Source organism: Macrobrachium rosenbergii, chromosome 56 (assembly GCF_040412425.1).
Source record: "Macrobrachium rosenbergii isolate ZJJX-2024 chromosome 56, ASM4041242v1, whole genome shotgun sequence".
In the NCBI taxonomy this organism is placed as follows: Eukaryota; Metazoa; Arthropoda; class Malacostraca; order Decapoda; family Palaemonidae; genus Macrobrachium; species Macrobrachium rosenbergii.
In genome coordinates this window covers 20,748,774-20,766,394 of record NC_089796.1, presented here as the reverse complement: position 1 = coordinate 20,766,394, position 17,621 = coordinate 20,748,774, and the positions used below count along the sequence as shown (strand labels likewise).

General features: G+C 41.3%; 1 protein-coding gene across 15 annotated transcripts in view; it reads left to right on the top strand.

The window, feature by feature from the left end:
• Positions 1–295: 295 nt before the first annotated feature.
• The window catches only part of LOC136836700 (SAFB-like transcription modulator), a 120,462-nt gene continuing 103,136 nt past the window's right edge, over positions 296–17,621 (top strand). For 13 of the 15 annotated variants that reach the window (XM_067101204.1, XM_067101201.1, XM_067101195.1 and 10 more), the window contains exon 1: positions 310–494. In XM_067101204.1, the coding sequence (XP_066957305.1) occupies positions 369–494 (126 nt within the window). In that variant the 5' untranslated portion in view covers positions 310–368. Of the gene's footprint in view, positions 1,075–17,621 lie in introns of all 15 variants that reach the window. The other 2 variants (XM_067101196.1, XM_067101202.1) reach the window with 2 other exon arrangements.

The window sequence follows — 17,621 nt, the reverse complement described above, 5'->3', positions numbered from 1 at the left end:
CAAAACCTAGCCTAGGACGGTGTTGGCGGTTAATTTCCATAGTCGTAAAATGTATTTTTCATACGCTCGTCAGTAATGTAGAGCGGTGGGACTTGGTCAAAGGTACTATTTCTGATGTCATTTCCAACGCACGAGGCCGAAAAACCCATATTTTATTACCTTTCTTAGAAATTTACGGCCAACATAATTGTGTACAACCGTTCCATCCTCCGAATATATTCATAATACCCTTTTATTACATAGATTGATTTAAAATAAAAAAAAATAGCAAAATTTTGGGAAGCAAATTTGAAAACGCTGCCTTGGGGCTTCTGGCAACATTGCTGATCGAGCTTCGGTGATCAACCCTTGTGTCGTCATCTGTGAAAATGGCGTCCGAAGTTAGAGGGAGAAAAGTGGAAGATTTGCGCGTCGTTGATCTAAAAACAGAGTTAGAGAAACGCGGGTTGGATAAAAATGGTGTCAAGGCAGTCCTTATCGAAAGGTTAAGAAAGGTAATTGTCTTGTGGAAGTGTTTTAAGTGAAATTTCGTGATTTGCTAAGGTCTCCATGAGGAGGTCACAGCTAGTGTTTGGGAAGAGATTGTGATCGACGCACCACGTCCGAGAACATCTTGGTGTCATGAAATATATGTAATGAGAGTGTGTGTAGTAGCTTATTGTTAGCACACCTGGGGTTCTGCATACGCCCTCTTGTCATGCAATTGCTTTATGCTTTTCTAGTTAGTAGAGAAACCTTAAGTACTAGGCCTAACGTGGCTTAGGCTTACAGTCGGCAGAACTGGAATTCTCCCCCCCACCATTAAGATATATCCAACAGTATTTGACCATCCTAAAAAATTAGCTTACATATGAAAAATGAATCAGTGGCAGATATGGAGGTGCGTCATAACCTAGGCTAACCTCTCCGGTTTTATAGCCTAATTAACAGTTTCCGTGCGAAATGGGCTCCGTGTTTTAGTCCCGGCCCTTGGGGATGAACGTCGAAACATTTTGAAAATGATGGTAAATATCGTATTCTTAGAAGGCAGAAACGTAAACAAAAGGGGTAGAACTGGGGTTGCTCCGCAACAAGGTAATTGACTTTCCCCAGGCTATATTGTTTTGGTCGGTTATTGACACTTGACTCTTATTTTTTATCAGTCGACTGTAATTGGTAAAACTTTATGGTAATTCTAAGTATTAGCTCCGCGCCTGTTTTTATCTTGGAAACTGATTTTTTCTACACTTTCAGCGCTTCTGATACCGGCGGTGCATTTGTTTGTTGTCGGCCAAATGGAATGTCCCTTCGCCGTGTTTAGTACTGGCCCGGGGGGGGCCTCGGTACCCATACGTTAACAAGTTATTGCACTTGCTGGACGGAATATGAACCGTTCGAAACAGACACACCTGTGCTCTGTCTTGTGAAGATCGTGTATGGAAACCCCTTGTTGGCTGGACTTCAGGGGTTAATTACAGGTTAATTACATTAGTGCGACAAAAATTGAAGGTAAATCCATAATTAGCAACACAAAACTAGAAAAAGTCAAGTTAGAAGGAAACGGCCACCGTGGAGCTACTATTTAGATCTACCAACTTACTTAATTTGGGTGGCCTGATTCCTGCCAGTCACCAATCAGGACAGGTTATGGCCTTTTTGGGGGGCCCGGGGGCCAAAGCCTCCCAGGCCAGGTCAGGTTAGGTAGGTAAGACCTGGTGGTATTATTTAATAAGTTGCCAATACACACTATGAAATTGTAACGTACATTTTTGAAAAGAGCTCTTCATTCTCATTATTTTGAACCCCATAAACACTATGCACAAATGATAAATAAAAATATTAGAAAATTTACAACTTATAAGGTAAGAATAACCCCCCCTCCATAGCTAATAGGGCAAAATTGTAACCAGTCATTTTTGCGTGAAAAACCCAAAATGGTTTTTCGTGCAAAACTGGCTGGCTTTAGTCTTATTTGCAACTTATAAAATTTTACCAATCTGATTAGGTCAGGACCCAGCATTATAGGAAAGGTTATGTTTGTGTATGAGGAAACTGTCCCAGTCGGCGACTGGCGGGAATCAGGCTGTGCAACTAAAAGTTTTACCCTGTAATTAACATCAGAACTGATATGTTTTTGTGTGCTGGCCACCCTGGAATACTATTGTGCATGCAAACTTTTGTGGGGGAGCTTTTGGTAAAAAGTGTAGTTTCACTGGGGGTTGGGGATGGAGCCACCTGGCTAAGTAACACGACCTGCAAGTTTAGGTTAGGGTACGCTGGGTTAGTATAATTCCTTGTAAAATAGGTTTCCATAGCCAATCCCTTCTTGAACATGTAGCTCCCTAGGCTAATGACTTACACTTGTGCGGAACCAGTCCTTAACAACAGCATGGCAGTCCGGTCTTTCTCCTAACGATTTCCCCCCAACCAAAACCCCGTGTTCCCCAAGGGTCCCCCAAGCATCTTGGGTAGGTATGAGGTTAGTAATAATTGACCGACATTAAACAATACCACCTCCTTCATCAGCAACACTAAAAGTACAAGTGCCATCTGACTTACAACCTATTCTGCATACAACGATTTGTACTTACAACCGTATTTCTATGCCCATCTGTACATAATATACGTTACATAAATAGAAGTACATTATGGTAAAAAGATTGAAATAATGATTGTACATTATAGTACTATGTAGGTACTTTATGTAGCAAAGGTTTTTATAATGCCTTACCCAGTATGTCTGTCACTTTCTAAGGTTCGACTTACATCCATTTTGACTTACAACTGTTTTAGGACAGGTAGGGGTACTCTTTCTCCTCACTTGTTTTCTTTTCCTCTCGGTTGTTCTGAGAGGTGCGAGACGGACAGAGAGCGCTCCAACGAATTTGTCTTTCTTTGGAGTTCAGCTGCCTGGTGTACTTTGGGTGTCGGTCCCCCAATTGTCTGGTAGTACAGTAAACCCCCCATATTCGCGTTCTCATGATTCGCGGACTCACATTTGCGGGTTTCTCTGTGGAACATATTTAGCCATTATTCGCAGAAAATTCGCCCATTCACGGTATTTTTCACAGAAATATTCACTAATTACTGTATTTTCATATAATTTTCATGAATAAATGCACTTTTTGTGATAAAACTATTAAAACACTCAGGTATAAGCATTTTTACAGGGTTTGTCTTGTGTTTAAACTATCAAAATGGGCAGTTCTGAAGTGTTTTTAGAGGGATTTTAAGTATTCGCGGATTTTAGCTATTTGCGGGGGAGTGTGGTACACATCCCCCGCGAATACGGGGGTTCACTGTACAACCAGGAAGCCAAGGAGGGTTTCTTGGGACCTGTCAAGGTTGACCTCCAAGGAGAGAGGTACAGGAGTTTCACGCTTCGGAAACAGCAAGGGTCTTGCCTTTTCAAGTTGCGATCGCCCTCGTTTCTTGGAGAACTTCACGCCGATTCATCAGCGTGAGGATCCCCGGGACAGGGCTGCGGCTCCCCCAGTGAATAACTTTCGTCACTCACAACCCTTGTAGTTCCCGAAGGGGCATAGAGTTTCGGGGGCCACCGCGGTCCTTGCTTGCGAGAGCACTCTTGACCAGATGAATACTTTTCTTAGGACAAGGACTCCATTCAGGTCGAGACTCCAAGCTCCTCCCCTTCCTCGATAGAGTACGAATTCTTCTTTCCTCGGAGGTCTTGCTGACTGCAGGTTGTTCTAACTGCTTCACCTTGACTGGGTTCTCTCTCTGCTTCTCTTTGCCATGAAGGGTATTCTCTTCCACGAGAGGCGGCAATCTTGGAGGACACCCGCTGGTTTCCTCGAGGCAGTCTCCTGATGGCTCCATGATCCTTCACGTTTAGGCTCTCTCCTCGGATATGACCATCCCTGGAAAGCACCCTGCCTTCTGGAGACTGTTGCTGTCTGAGGGTGGGTCTTCCTATACCAGACGGCAATCTGTGGACAATTCTGGTGTTAAGAAGGCCTTTGTCCTAATTCGAATCTCCGGTTTTGTAAGTCCCAAGTTGGCTCGACCCTTAGGAACGAACCTTTACTTGGTTCTGCCTTTCTCATAGAGATTTGCCAGATACTGCGGTAATCAAGGTTCGTACCAGGCCACAGTCTTGTCCTTTGGACAATGGCCAACACCTTTGGGTCTGAGTCATCTTGGCTCGACCTTGAGTTCAAGCCAGCCCCCCCTCAACTCCTAACTTCCATCTCGCTTTCTCTCCCGTGCTCCCTATTCGGGAAATGACAGCCCAGCTAGAGCTAATCATCTTGGTATCCTGTCATCTTGCAGAAGCATCCCCATGGTGGAGAATGAAGGAGGTCTGCTTCCATTCCTCCATCCTTCTTTCCTCTTCGAAGTATGAGGAAAGAGTTAGGCTAATGCTTGATTGAAGGACCTTCGAATATGCTTGCATATTCTCCTCACATCGTGTGTGTACTTCCAGATTCACTGATCGAGGAATAGGCACACACCTTTAAGACTTAGTCTTGAAGGTTGTGACCAAGACGATTAGTACCTTCTCATCAACATCCTGAACTCAAGACAGCCTTTTGGCCTTCCAAGAATTCAGGATGAGTTTAGCGACAATCATTGATTTCATTGAACAACAAATCCACAGTACTGTAGTGGCATACGTTGACAGACAAGAGGGAATCGTTTTTTCCTCCTGTTTAATCTGTCGACATTTGCAGGTCCTCGAGTGTTCTATAGCGCACGCGATAGCTTAATTAGCCAGATACATTGCCGGTGGGGATGTATTGGTAGGCAAGCTCGGCCTCGGGTTTGAGTGATCGGGACAGAACGTGCTCTTCACTCTTTTGCTCACGAAGATTCACGAAGAGACTGCTCGACTGAGAGATCCCTACGTTCTTTCTGTTGCTTCCCTGCACAACAAAGTCGGTAGTTTTCTTGCTCCTCTGTGCCAGACCCATAGACCGCTACAGTGAGGCATGCTGTCTTTTTGGGAAAAATCGTTACCTACGTTTTTCCCTCTATTTGTCTGCTCGGTTAGGGGTTCACAAGCATTGCTCACTCCGAGTTACAGACAAATGCTGGAAGACTTCGCCCTTTGTCCAACCTGATAGCTCTGCTTCCGAGGCATCGAGAAGAGTGCTGCTTGACCCAACCTCCTGTAGCAGCTACGCAAGAAGTGGTTCCTCAGGCAGTACATCCCTGTGCGTTCAGGACTGGGAGACCTTCCAGCTTTCCTTGCAAGCATAGGCTTTCTTGCCAAGCAGCAGTGGATGTAGCTAGATATCTCTTGAAGTCCTCTGCAACACTGTCCCAGGGACTGGATCCGTCTTCGCTGGTGGGTGTCGTTGACGGAACTTCTTGGGTCAGAGTCGCCCTTCAAGTCTGGACTTCATCGTCTTCTCCGCCAATGGTTGCTTCTCTCCCTTTCATTTGTGAAGAACATAGGCCCTTGCGACCTAGTCTTCTATCTGAAGTAGCCTTTTTCCCCTTAGTCGAGATTTAGCTACTGATGAGAAGCTTCTTCGGTTTTGCTGTCCCAGGAAACTGTTCCATGGGTGGCATGTGACTTGTTTAGGGTTCCTGCCCCGTGCTCTGCACGCGCCCTTACAAGAGTTGTCAAACAGAGATGTGTCCTCTAGGACCATCTCTTATCTCACTCTGGCCTTGGCGTAGAAGATGGAAGAACAGGTGAAGGGGATCAATAGTTCGACTCCTCCACGGATGTCGTAAGCGGACTCTGAATCCATTGGCATCTATTGTCAGGCTCGAGTCTTCTTGTTCCCCCCCCCTCCTTGGACTTTGTACGGATGATCCAGAGCAATCGTTACCTTGTCCTATTAAGGAGCCGTGTTACTTTCCGAAAAGGCCCTAGTCTCCCAAGGAAGAAGTGTCTAAGGACACATCTTTCTCCTGGCCTCATGAAGCGATTGAAGGAGGTACTCAGCAGCTGATGACGATACCGGTACTTTCCACCCGAGAACTCACAAAGTCAATGGCTTGGTTCATCCCTTGCATTCTGGAAGTTTCTGTCGGTCTGGAAGCAAGGTGTGGTCTCATAGACCACACTCTTGTCTTCTAGGCCCTTGGAACCTTTTGTCCTTGGCCCTGTGGTGGCTGCTCAACAAGTTGTGTTTTCTAACATGGCTCCTTCAAGAGGACTAGTAGCATCTCACCTAAGGTGTTGGCTCTGGAAGTGAGAAGGATACCGAGAGTGATTGGCCTCTCTTCCTTCTTCCCTGTCCTCCTACATCTCCTCCTTTGGGATGAGAATAGGGCTCGAACCAATACTTGCTGGATCTAGGGGAGGAAGGAAACTCTGGTAATAAGGAAAACCATTTTTTGGGTTTTTCTTACTGCCCCGGACTTAGGTTCTTCCCAGTCTATTTCATATGAGTTACGATACCTCACTCATGCGTAAAGGTCCAGATATCTGACATTTGATCTTGAAGTGCCTACACTCCGAGCAATATGTCAGAGGCACGGTACGCCTCCTCGCTCTTTTGACCAGGAGTAGCCCAGGTGTTCAGAATTCCAGTCAGTTCAAGAGACTCACTCAGATTCCTCCCTCCAACCAGTGAGTCTTCCTAATGTAAAGGACCGATGGTTTGTACTGCATATTGTGTTGGAAAAAATAACAATTTTTAAAAGAAAATGGAATTTTTCTAACTTTACAAACCTGATGTCCTTTACATTACATTTTTATGCCCACCTCTTGCTGCCCCTCAATCTGAACCTGGGCCGAAAGGCAAAATGTAATGTTTACATCAGGTCAGGCGGTTGTTCCCGCCTACCTGGCGGTAGTTAATGCCTAACTACCTTGTGCAAGAGTTTACCGGCCGTGTCCAGATTTGATGTAAGTAATTCCTAATGTAAAGGATCTCAGGTTTGTACAGTTAGGAAAAATACAATTTACTTTTAAAAATTGTGATATTACAAGGACTCTTAACACCATTGATAGGCCTAGTGCCATTCAGATTAAGGTAAGCCTATGGAATGTTTTCGAATGATTTTCAGGAACTAGGGTAAGGATCTAGTATCTTAGGTTAGATTAGGTGTGGTCAAGTCATTTGCTAACAAAATGAGCACCAGTAACATTCAAAGCACGCATTACATTATAGGAAAATTATATTTTCAAATCCAACTTGTGGTAATAGTTTAAAGTAAAATTTTACTGATTTTAAGCATGATTTTTTATGAAGCAAAAAAACTTGTGTAACATTGTGGTAGGCCATTAAAGTTATTTATTACTAGGTAAAATTATTTCCTCAGCGTGCTTAACTAGAAAACTAGTAATTGTAGGTAGTGACAGACCATTCCTCAAGTACAGTATTTATCCTTTGGTACAGGCTATTTTGGATGTGGCAGAGGTTTTTAACTTTGGACTCCAGTCTCTAAGAGTAGTTTTTAACTTAGGACTACAGTCTCTAAGACAGTCTTCACCTAAGGTTTTGTATTCCTAAGGACTCCAGTCTTTAAGACAGTCTCCACCTAAGGTTTTGTATTCTTATAGGGATCAATATCATTGCAAATTTGTTATTGGTACTAGGTTTTGATAGTTTTTTTTTTTTTTTTTTGCTTAGTCTCTTCGATATGGTAAATATGAAAATTATACTAAAATCTGTTACCAGTGTACAGTACTCTTACTGATATGGCCTATTTACCAATGAATATTACTACCCAATAGGACTTTCTCAAGTTCCTTATATCTTGATGTTCATGTGAGTGTGGCACTTAGTTTATCATATTCATCTGGCCTGAGGAGCTCATTAACCCTTAAACGCCTACTGGACGTATCATACGTCGACTAAAATTGTCTGTTGGGTGCCGAGTGGACGTTCCGTACGTCAACTTCAAAAAATTTCAACCTTCGGTCAACTTTGACTCGACTGAAATGGTCGAAAAATGCAATTGTAAGCTAAAACTCTTACATTCTAGTAATATTCTATCATGTACCTTCATTTTGCAACAAATTGGAAGTCTCTAGCACAATATTTCGATTTATGGTGAATTTTTGAAAAAAAACTTTTTTCTTATGCACAGGCGGTAACTCAGCCGAAAATTTCATAAATTCTTTCGTCATTTTGTCGTAATTTTTGCACTGTTCTATATTAGCCGTTACATAAAGTTTTATATATGAAAATGTGTGCAATTTCATGTACAATACAGCAAAATACAACCCATGGTTGTAGCTTTATCAGTTTTGAAATATTTTCGTATAAATCACGATAACTGCCAAAATTTCAACCTTCTCGTCAACTTTGACTGACCGAAATGGTAAAAACACAATTTTAAGCTAAAACTCTTACATTCTAGTAATATTCAATCATTTACCTTCATTTTGCAACAAACTGAAGTCTCTAGCACAATATTTCGATTTATGGTGAATTATTGAAAAAAAACTTTTTCCACGTCGTTCAGCTTCAGAAATTCTTTCGCACGTTATCGTAATGTTTGCACTGTTTTATATTAGCCGTTACATAAAGTTTTATATATGGAAATGTGCGCAATTTCATGTAGAATACAACAGAAAATAACTCATGGTTGTAGCTTTATCAGTTTTGAAATATTTTCATATAAATCACGATAACTGCCAAAATTTCAAGCTTGGTCAACTTTTAACTTTCGACCGAAATGGTAAAAACGCAATTATAAGCTAAAAACTCTTACATTCTTGTAATATTCAATCATGTACCTTCATTTTGCAACAAACTGGAAGTCTCTAGCACAATATTTCGATTTATGGTGAATTTCTGAAAAAAAATTTTTCCTGACGCTACGCAAGACGGTAACTCGCCTAACATCTCAGAAATTCTTTCGTCATGTTGTCGTAATGTTTGCATTGTTTTACATTAGTCGTTATATAAACTTTTATATATGAAAATGCGCAATTTCATGTAGAATACAACAGAAAATAGCTCATGGTTGTAGCTTTTATCAGTTTTGAAATATTTTCACATAAATCACAATAACTGCCAAAATTTCAAACTTCGTCAATTTTAACTCGACCGAGAAATGGTCAAAAAAACGCAATTGTAAGCTAAAAACTCTTACATTCTAGTAATATTCAATCGTTTACCTTCATTTTGCAATAAATTGGAAGTCTCTAGCACAATATTTCGATTTATGGTGAATTTTTCAAAAAAACATTTTCCTTACGTCTGTGCGGTAACTCGGCCGAACATCTCAGAAATTCTTTCGTCTCGTTGTCGTAATATTTGCACCGTTTTATATTAGTCGTTACATAAAGTTTTATATATGAAAATGTGCGCAATTTCATATAAAATACAACTAAAAATAACTCATGGTTGTAGCTTTTATCAGTTTTGAAATATTTTCATGTAAATCACGATAAATAGAAAAAATTCAACTTTCGGTCAACTTTAACTCTACCGAAATGGTCGAAAACTGCAATGGTAAGCTAAAACACTTACAGTCTAGTAATATTCAATCAATTAGCTTAATTTTTCAACAAACGGGAAGTCTCTAGCACAATATTTCGATTTATGGTGAATTTTTTTAAAAAGCATTTTTTACGTCCGCTGCTTACTTAATTCATGCATCATTTTGCGATAATATTTTCTCTGTGTTGCTTTGATCGTTTTAAAATTTGTTATATACCAAAATCATCGCAATTTAGTGTACAATACAACTAAAAAGAAAATAACTCATTAGCTTTAACCGTTTTGCTTACAGCGCGATTTGTATACAATTATATGTTTTTTTTTTCGCTGTCATATATTCCAATATTTATATATGTTAATGATATTTTTTTTCATTTCTGATGGTTGCATACTAAACTTCAGGCAATGACCAAAAAAATGAGCCAAAAATGAACTCTTAATCTTAAAAACTAAGCGTGCTGTGATTTTTGAAAAAAACTTTTTTTCCGCTTCGGCGCTAACTCACCGAACGCCGCTGGCATACGGGAGACGTTTTTGTAAATAGGGCTTCGGCGTTAAAGGGTTAAACAGGTGTATGGGTCATCAGGTGCGGTGGATGACTTTACACCCCAGGTGAGGGTTTACAAAGTTGGGTCTTTATCCATCCATATCATTCAGAAGGAACTTTTGTCACAGGTATTGAGCCATGTCTGGTGTCATGGCGCTCACAACTCTACAGTTGGTCCACCTCCACTTAGAGTTCAAGATGATGTTACTACTTTGTTTAGTATTGCAGCCCTGTCCTTTGCGGACAGGGGTTTTTTGAGGAGTGCTTTTGTCCGGAAGAGAGAAAGGCATGTCTTTGACGTTCCTCCCTCTAGTTCTTTAATGGAAGTATCCTCCTTGTCAAAGATTTTGTCTAGTGTCTGGATTTTCTTGACTGGAACCAGGAACCTTGGTTAAGAAGCTGGGAGACTCCCTAGAACTTTCTGAGTTATACCCTCGTATTGTTGCCCAGTACTGCCTGGTGCGGACAAGGATAGTTGGATTGATTTTATAAATGTCTGCTCTTGTCGTCGATTTTGGAAGAGAGAGCTGTGGTGCTCTTCACCTCTAGAGAATCACACAGTTGCGGAACTGTTTTCCTCTTCCTTAACCACAGCCTCTGTCGCAAGAGTCCTCTTGGGGACTTAGCCTCGACTTTTGGATTTTCAAGCCTTTTCATATTCAAAAAAAAAAAAAAAAAAAAAAATTCGCCCAAGGAAGACGACTTTTGCAGCAGCCCGCAGGCTGCTAGCATCCATTTTTGAGCAGCCACTTCTAGTAGTCAGGTCCTGACAATGAACCGCAGGTTTTTATGGCTGTTATGAACCCTTTCAAGTTTTTTATACAGTAAACCCTTGGTATTCACAGGAGATGTGTAACACACACACACACACACCACGAATAGTTAGAACCTTCGAATACTTAGAATCCTTCTAAAAACATGTAGAACTGCCTATTTTGATAGTTCAAACACACACAAAGAAATTAAAAATGCTTATACAGGTATTATCCTATTTATGATGGGGTTAGGTTCCATAAAAACCCATCGTTTGTTGGTAAAAACATATCTCGAATACATCCTAGCCTACGCTAGGGTATTCGGTACCATATATACTGTGCATAATGGTAGCCTAGCCTACACTATAAAGTATACTCTATACATACATGGTACAGTAATTATTAATATCAGCTAATTCTTTAGGTTCATGCAGAGTGACTTATGATAATTCAATACAAAGAGAAATTGAATAACAAACAAGAATTAGCTTAGCCTACCATATACATATACGGTAGCATATCCTACATCATACTGCACTCATATACTGTATTATACAATCATCAATGTACCAGATATGCATCTTATCCATGGATCTTTTAAAATGTTATGCCTTAATTCATTGTAACCAATAACATTGTATATACTGTATTCATTTATTGCTTTTGTATTATAAATTGCAATCATAGCGATCAATGTTTTGGTTTGGAAATTGTTTAAGCGGTAAGTTTTATTTTGCTTAACTCAGTGCAGAGCTCTTTTCTTGCTGCTAGTTAGCTTAACTGAATCTCAAGATACTTTGTTTATATGGGGCAAAGTTATTTTTTTCCTATACTGTACGAAGTGTTTTTAAGTAAAAATATAAGTTAAATACGTCTCGTTGTGAAATTAATTTAGCGGTTTTTTCGTTAATAGATGACGTTGGCCTTTTGGGCCATTTTTGTGTAAAAAAAATCAAGATTTCGTTTGTTATTTTCACTTGATTTCATTTATGATGCAAGCTTTACGTACTTATCGTTTATCGGCGTAAAAATAGCAGTAATGTGTTGTTTCATGCCCAGTAGTTTTGATTAAAATACTTTCTCTCCAATTTTAATTACGGTCGAATTTCATCCATGTTGCCGAAGCATGATAATTTGTAGTCATTAGCAGCTTGAACATTGTTTTCTCAGCTTCAGCTACAACTTGCAGCATAAATTTAGCAGTGTATTTCCTTGCTGATCTTTTATCCATACCGAATAAGGGTATAATGTAAAAATATATCAGTCCTATTCTACTTAACGTCATCTGTACTATAACCTATGGTAATTGTGTTTTACCGTATGCTGGTGGAAATACAAGCAAAATCACTGTTGTTATCTGATTCGGTGATAAACAAAAGTTTCTCAGTTGGTTGTTTATGGCTGTACATACAGGCGGTCCCAGTTTACTGACGGGGTTCGTTCTTCGCGCGTCGTGGCGAAACATCGTTGAAAATCGTCAAAATCATAAGAAAACCTTACTTTTAATGCTCTGGGTGCATTGAAAACGATGTAAACTGCATTATTATTGAGTTTTACATAAAAAAACCTTCAAATTATGATTATTCTGCCATTTTGGGGCCATATTTCTTCCGTCGGATCGGCGTCTGACGTCGTAACCCCGAACATCGTCGTAAGCCAGGAAATAATTTCTGATGAATATATTTGAAAAGCGTCGTAACCTCGGAACGTCGTAAGCCGGAACCGTCGTAAGCCGGGGACTGCCTGTATTTACATAAGAGTATAATATTACTAACAATACTTTTATCATTCTCTGTTACTTTTTTAACAGAAGATGGGATAAAGAGTTGGAGGAAAAGAAGGTGGTCTGTTGTAATTTGGTCTCTCTCGCTGCCTGATTGTATGCTGCTGCCTGTGCGAAATTTTAAACTATTTGATAAATATTGTCGTATCGGTATTACTTGCTTACCCCATTGCAAAGTCGAATTATTGTAAGGTGAACTATCACAACTCGAGCACTACCTGAGTATTTTAATAGTTTTATCACAAAAAATGCATTTAGTCATGAAAATGAGATGAAAATACAGTAATTAGTGAAAATTTCTCGGTGAAAAATCCTGTGAATGGACAGATTTTCACCGAATAATGCATTATATATGTTTCATACAGAAATCCGCGAATAAGTGGGTTTACGGTATGCTCTGCTGATATTATTTTCCGCTACATACAGTGTCGTCAAGTCTATAGGATATCCACTTGTCCACACAGCTATCAAAATTATGCAGAGCTGGCAGCTGATCCGCACAGAAGTCCTCGAGGCTGCATGATGTTTTGCAAGATAGCTTGGTTGTCTGCAGGATGGAGATGAGCCAGAAGGCCTGTCTTCTGAGACAGGGTTTCTTAGTTTGGGGACCTTTGCTTCAACCTCTCTGCGGTGTTGTAGGTTTTCATGCGAGTCCTCGCTCCTCGTCTTTGCTTAGAACGACTGTCCTGACTGAAGTATTTTGATTACAACTGGGTCAGGGAAACACAGTCCGACACCGTTGTCCTTTTCCCATATCCCAGATTTAAGTGGGGCCTGCGATGGTGGCTGTACATACATAGACTAGGAAGGGAACTCCCATCATCATCTAAGCCCAGACCTAATCTTCTATTTTACACCTTGGATATTGGTTGAGGAGTCCATGAGGGAACTGGGGAATTTTCTGGGTTTTGCTCCCTGGGTGATGGAACCTTCTCACATATGTTGGAGAGCTCTAACAGTGCTTCTTGACCTTAGTTTACACCTGGACTGTGGTTGTTCTCTAGAAGAGACCAGAGTCCTAGCATATATACATAGAGAAGACAGGCTCACTTCCTCTCTCATTTTCTCTCCAAGCAAGAGAACCTCTACTGTGAACAGATCGGTTTCGTTTTCAATTTAAGTCATTTCAAGTTCTTGCGGACGAACTGATGACAGGTTCTTCTCGCTGGGTAGATCTTGCATCCCCTGGTCTGATGGGAACTGTGGAGTCCATGGGGCAGACTGACTGTGGTCCTATTTTCCACCTCAAAGAGACTTTGAAGCTTCAGGAAGCTTATCAGTACAAGGTTTTTTCTGCTAGACGTATTGCATAAACTATTGTGGTTGCAGACATTCTTCTAGCACTGTATCAGACTAAGTGGGCCATTTTCGAAACTGAGGTTGCAGTCTCTACCCTCTTTTTGCGAGACTTCTATGGCCCATTTTCGGAACACCTTTTCTGTTCCTGAGGAGATCGACATCTTTCGTACTTCATCAGTAAGGGTTATCGAACTAGGCTTATTTAAGTGTTGAAGCACAGGGGCCTAACTTTTGATGACATCTTGTCTTCAACGCGTCCAAGCGAGGAAGGAATCTGGTCTCCTGGAACCCGGATGTATTCTGAATGACCAACGAGTCCCTTGTTTTGATCCCCTGCGTTCCTCTTGTCTACAACCTGACACGGAAGACACCGTTCCGAGTGGTCTCTGGCTTCGACTAGGACACACTAGTGAGATCCAAGCCATTGTATAGAGAAGGGTTTTTCACAGAAAGACGCTATTTTCCTTGTCTACCCTGGGAATTTAGCCAATATTAAGGACCCATTCAAGCTCGAGATCTGTTCTTTCTCCCTTAGGAAATTAACGGACATCATTGGCTCTGAAGAAGAGAGAACCCTCTGTCCAGCTAACAGTCTTCGGGTTTTGCCTGAACAGAATCGGACAAAGATCACATCTTGAAAGCTGTTATTTTTTAAATGAAAGCCAGGGACATCAGAGCAGCCTCTTCCTCCATAGCTTTCAGGCTCATTTGTCCTTTACTTCTATTCCGCATAGTCCTACTGGAAGTATAATCGTCCTCTGCCTCTCGCATTCTTATCAGGTGATCCCGATCTTCTAGCTCGCCTGACGCCCAGTTCGCCGGGCAACAGCTGCTGTCTGACACCAGCTATAGAGCTTCCAGAGCCACGAGCTTCTAGCTCGTATGATGCCAGCTCGCCTGATGCCCTGCTCGTTTGGCGCTGGTTACAGCCTTGCGCCCGCCACCTCCCACAAGCTCCCGCCAGCCCAGAGGTCCTAGCTCAACTGGCCCCCAGCGCTTCTGGCTTCAGCTACAGCCTGACGTCAGATCATTCTCCTAATGTCCAAAGTGCTCTCCAGCTTTGTGGAGAATAGGGAGGTCTCTGTCCATTTGGAGTTTTTAGAGGACCATCCTCTACTACTGTACATATGGTGATATGGCAAGACTCATTTCATCTACTGAATAGAGTGTATTGTCCTCATGGACCTGTAACTTGACACACTCAGAATTAGGAGAACAGTTTTCCAACTTTTAAGTAAAGCTAAGAACATCAGAGTAGCCTCTACCTCTTTAGCTTGCATGCATTTTATGCCCTGTATATCCATTCTGCCTTCAACCCACTGGGAATGTAATTGATCTTCGTTTCTCATTAATTTTAATGGAAGTTAAAACAGTGTGGAAATCTTCCAGTGCCTTGAGACCTTTTCTAGTAACTGGCGTGGTATCGTCGAATGAAGCACAGGATTTTTTGTTCATACTGTCTCTTCACCTTGTAATAAGGTGTAGAGTTTTTTCCAGAGCCCGGGGTTACAATGTATCTGAAGCACCCACCACTCTGTGGATGGGTTGTGGTTTTATCTCAGTGTAGGTGACAGTGTTGTCTGGTTGTTTTTATTTTGGTGCTTCACCCTGGGCAAGGGCGGGCACCTATCATACTTTGCCAGCCATCGGAGTACTTCCTTCACTGCAAAGTTCCCACTAAGTAGGAGGCGACCCACGGCTATACCGCCACGCCACTACGGCTAAAGATAAACACCAACCACAGGCAGTATAGACTTGCAGGAGCTCTCTTAACTGATAAGTTATGACAAACATTGTTTTTCAGTGCTACCAGTTTTTTCTATTTCAAATTCATTACTTATATTAATGTGTTGGAGTAGAATATGTCATGTATCCCACCTCCTATCAATATGGGAATCAGCTATGTAATTACTGGGTAAGTTATTTATATAAAAAAGACACTTATGATAAGATAAAGTTTTAGATATACTTACCAAGTAATTAGATGATTGGAGCCCACCCTTCACCCTGCTGATGGACATAAGACATGAACAGGTTGAGGTTATTTGTTAAAGTCATTACTAATATTCCTGCTAGTGGTTGGGGGGGGAGCTGGTCACCTACACAGACGTTTGAAGTGTTACCCGGGAAATTTTGAATTCAAGCTGCCGTGTAAGTGAACTAATGGTTATGTAAGTGAACTAATGGTTATATAATTACTTGGTAAGTATTATAAAAGTGTCGTTTTTCTCATATCAGCACTAGGGGATTATGCAAATTGAACATCTTAACATTCCCAGATGTTCTGAAACTGATCCCAAGTGTCTTCAGGAAGCAAAATTTGGATATTTGGAAAGACCATATGTACTTTAATACAGTGTAACACAAGTTTGCACGTTAGGTAACGATTATGATCATGACCATGGCTGTTTCTATTACTGTCTGTTTTTATGAGGTTACAAACCCTCACCTTTTACTGGATATTTGCAAAAGCTGGATCAGGTCTATAAGGTTTTTAAACCTGTTGGTCCTCTTGCGCATGGATGTGGATATTCTCTCACACATGCATCCACACAACTTACATTTTCTTTTAGCAGCAAGGCAATTGAGGAATGATTAGAAGTGTGATTTTTATAAAAAGACTTCAAGTTTGTATATCAAGGAAATATGCTGATTACCTTGAAAATTTGCTCTGTTCCTACAGGGAAACAAAAACGCATCTTTTAATGGAGATATCCCCACTAATGTTAGATTCCCAGTCACGAAGTTGAGCTGGTAAAGGATGTCTCCTGTAACTGGTTTCCTGTCTATCCTGGGTTATGTGATGTTCTGGAAGACAGGTCCTGTGCCAGAGTGTGCCTTCTTGTTACTTTAGTATTTGCTAGGGTGTCACAGCCGAAGACTGTCCAGCAGCTTCTCCAGGAGAAGGCCTTTCTTGCAGCATTGTTCAGATGCTAATGGTTATAGCAGATGTGTATCAGTCCCACGGTTTACAGCAGATGTTTACCAGGGGAAGTTGGGAGATTCTGTGCAGTTGGTGTCAACAGTCTCTCCAGAAGGAGCCACTATCAGCAGATTTCATGTTTCTTTGTCTTTGTTCCCTCCTTTTCTGTAGTAAGGGAGCCTGTCACTCGTATCTTTCACGAGTCTTCCGTTTAAAAGCCATGGATCTGTCAACCACAGTTGAGATCTAAGTGCCCATGAGGTGCTTTTACCCACCTAACGACTTGGGCCTCTGTAGTGGAGTATGATACTTTAGTCCATGTCAGCCCCTGAGGTGGGCTTCGGACAGGATAGTAACTCAGGAGTTGTTTTTCTGGTACCCTTAACTGTGTCAAAACTAGTAGGCAAGTATCGAGGTCATTTGTACCAAACCAGACACTAGAGGTAAGGATCATTCTCATTCTTGTTTATTCTTGAGTTTGTGATGGAGACTCCAAACATGTTAGTTCTTGACAAAATATTCAAGAGATTTTCAATCTCTTCCCCAGACTTCTTTGGTGAGGTTAGCAACAAGATCCTTTTGACCCCCTTGAGAGAGCAGTGGCACTGTGCACAGAACTAGGTATCTTATGCCTGAGTCTTGATGTTTTTCTAGTACTGGCAGGTAGAAGAAAATCTTGATAAAGGACATAGTTCCTCTCTGGTTTTATAAGGTGATTAAGCAGGGATATGCATTTTCTGGTGAGGGAGATGATCCTCTACCCTGGCTGAGAGCCCATTAAGTTAGGCAGTGCCCGATCCCTTGCATTCATTATGAACCTCTCAGTTGCCTAGGTAGCCTATGAGGGCAAGTTTCTGGCACCACCTTTTCATGCTACTTCAAGGATGAAGCTCACAAGTTTGTGGATACTTACATGACCTGTAGTAGTTGCAAGAGTTCTGTTAGACAGAAGCAAATT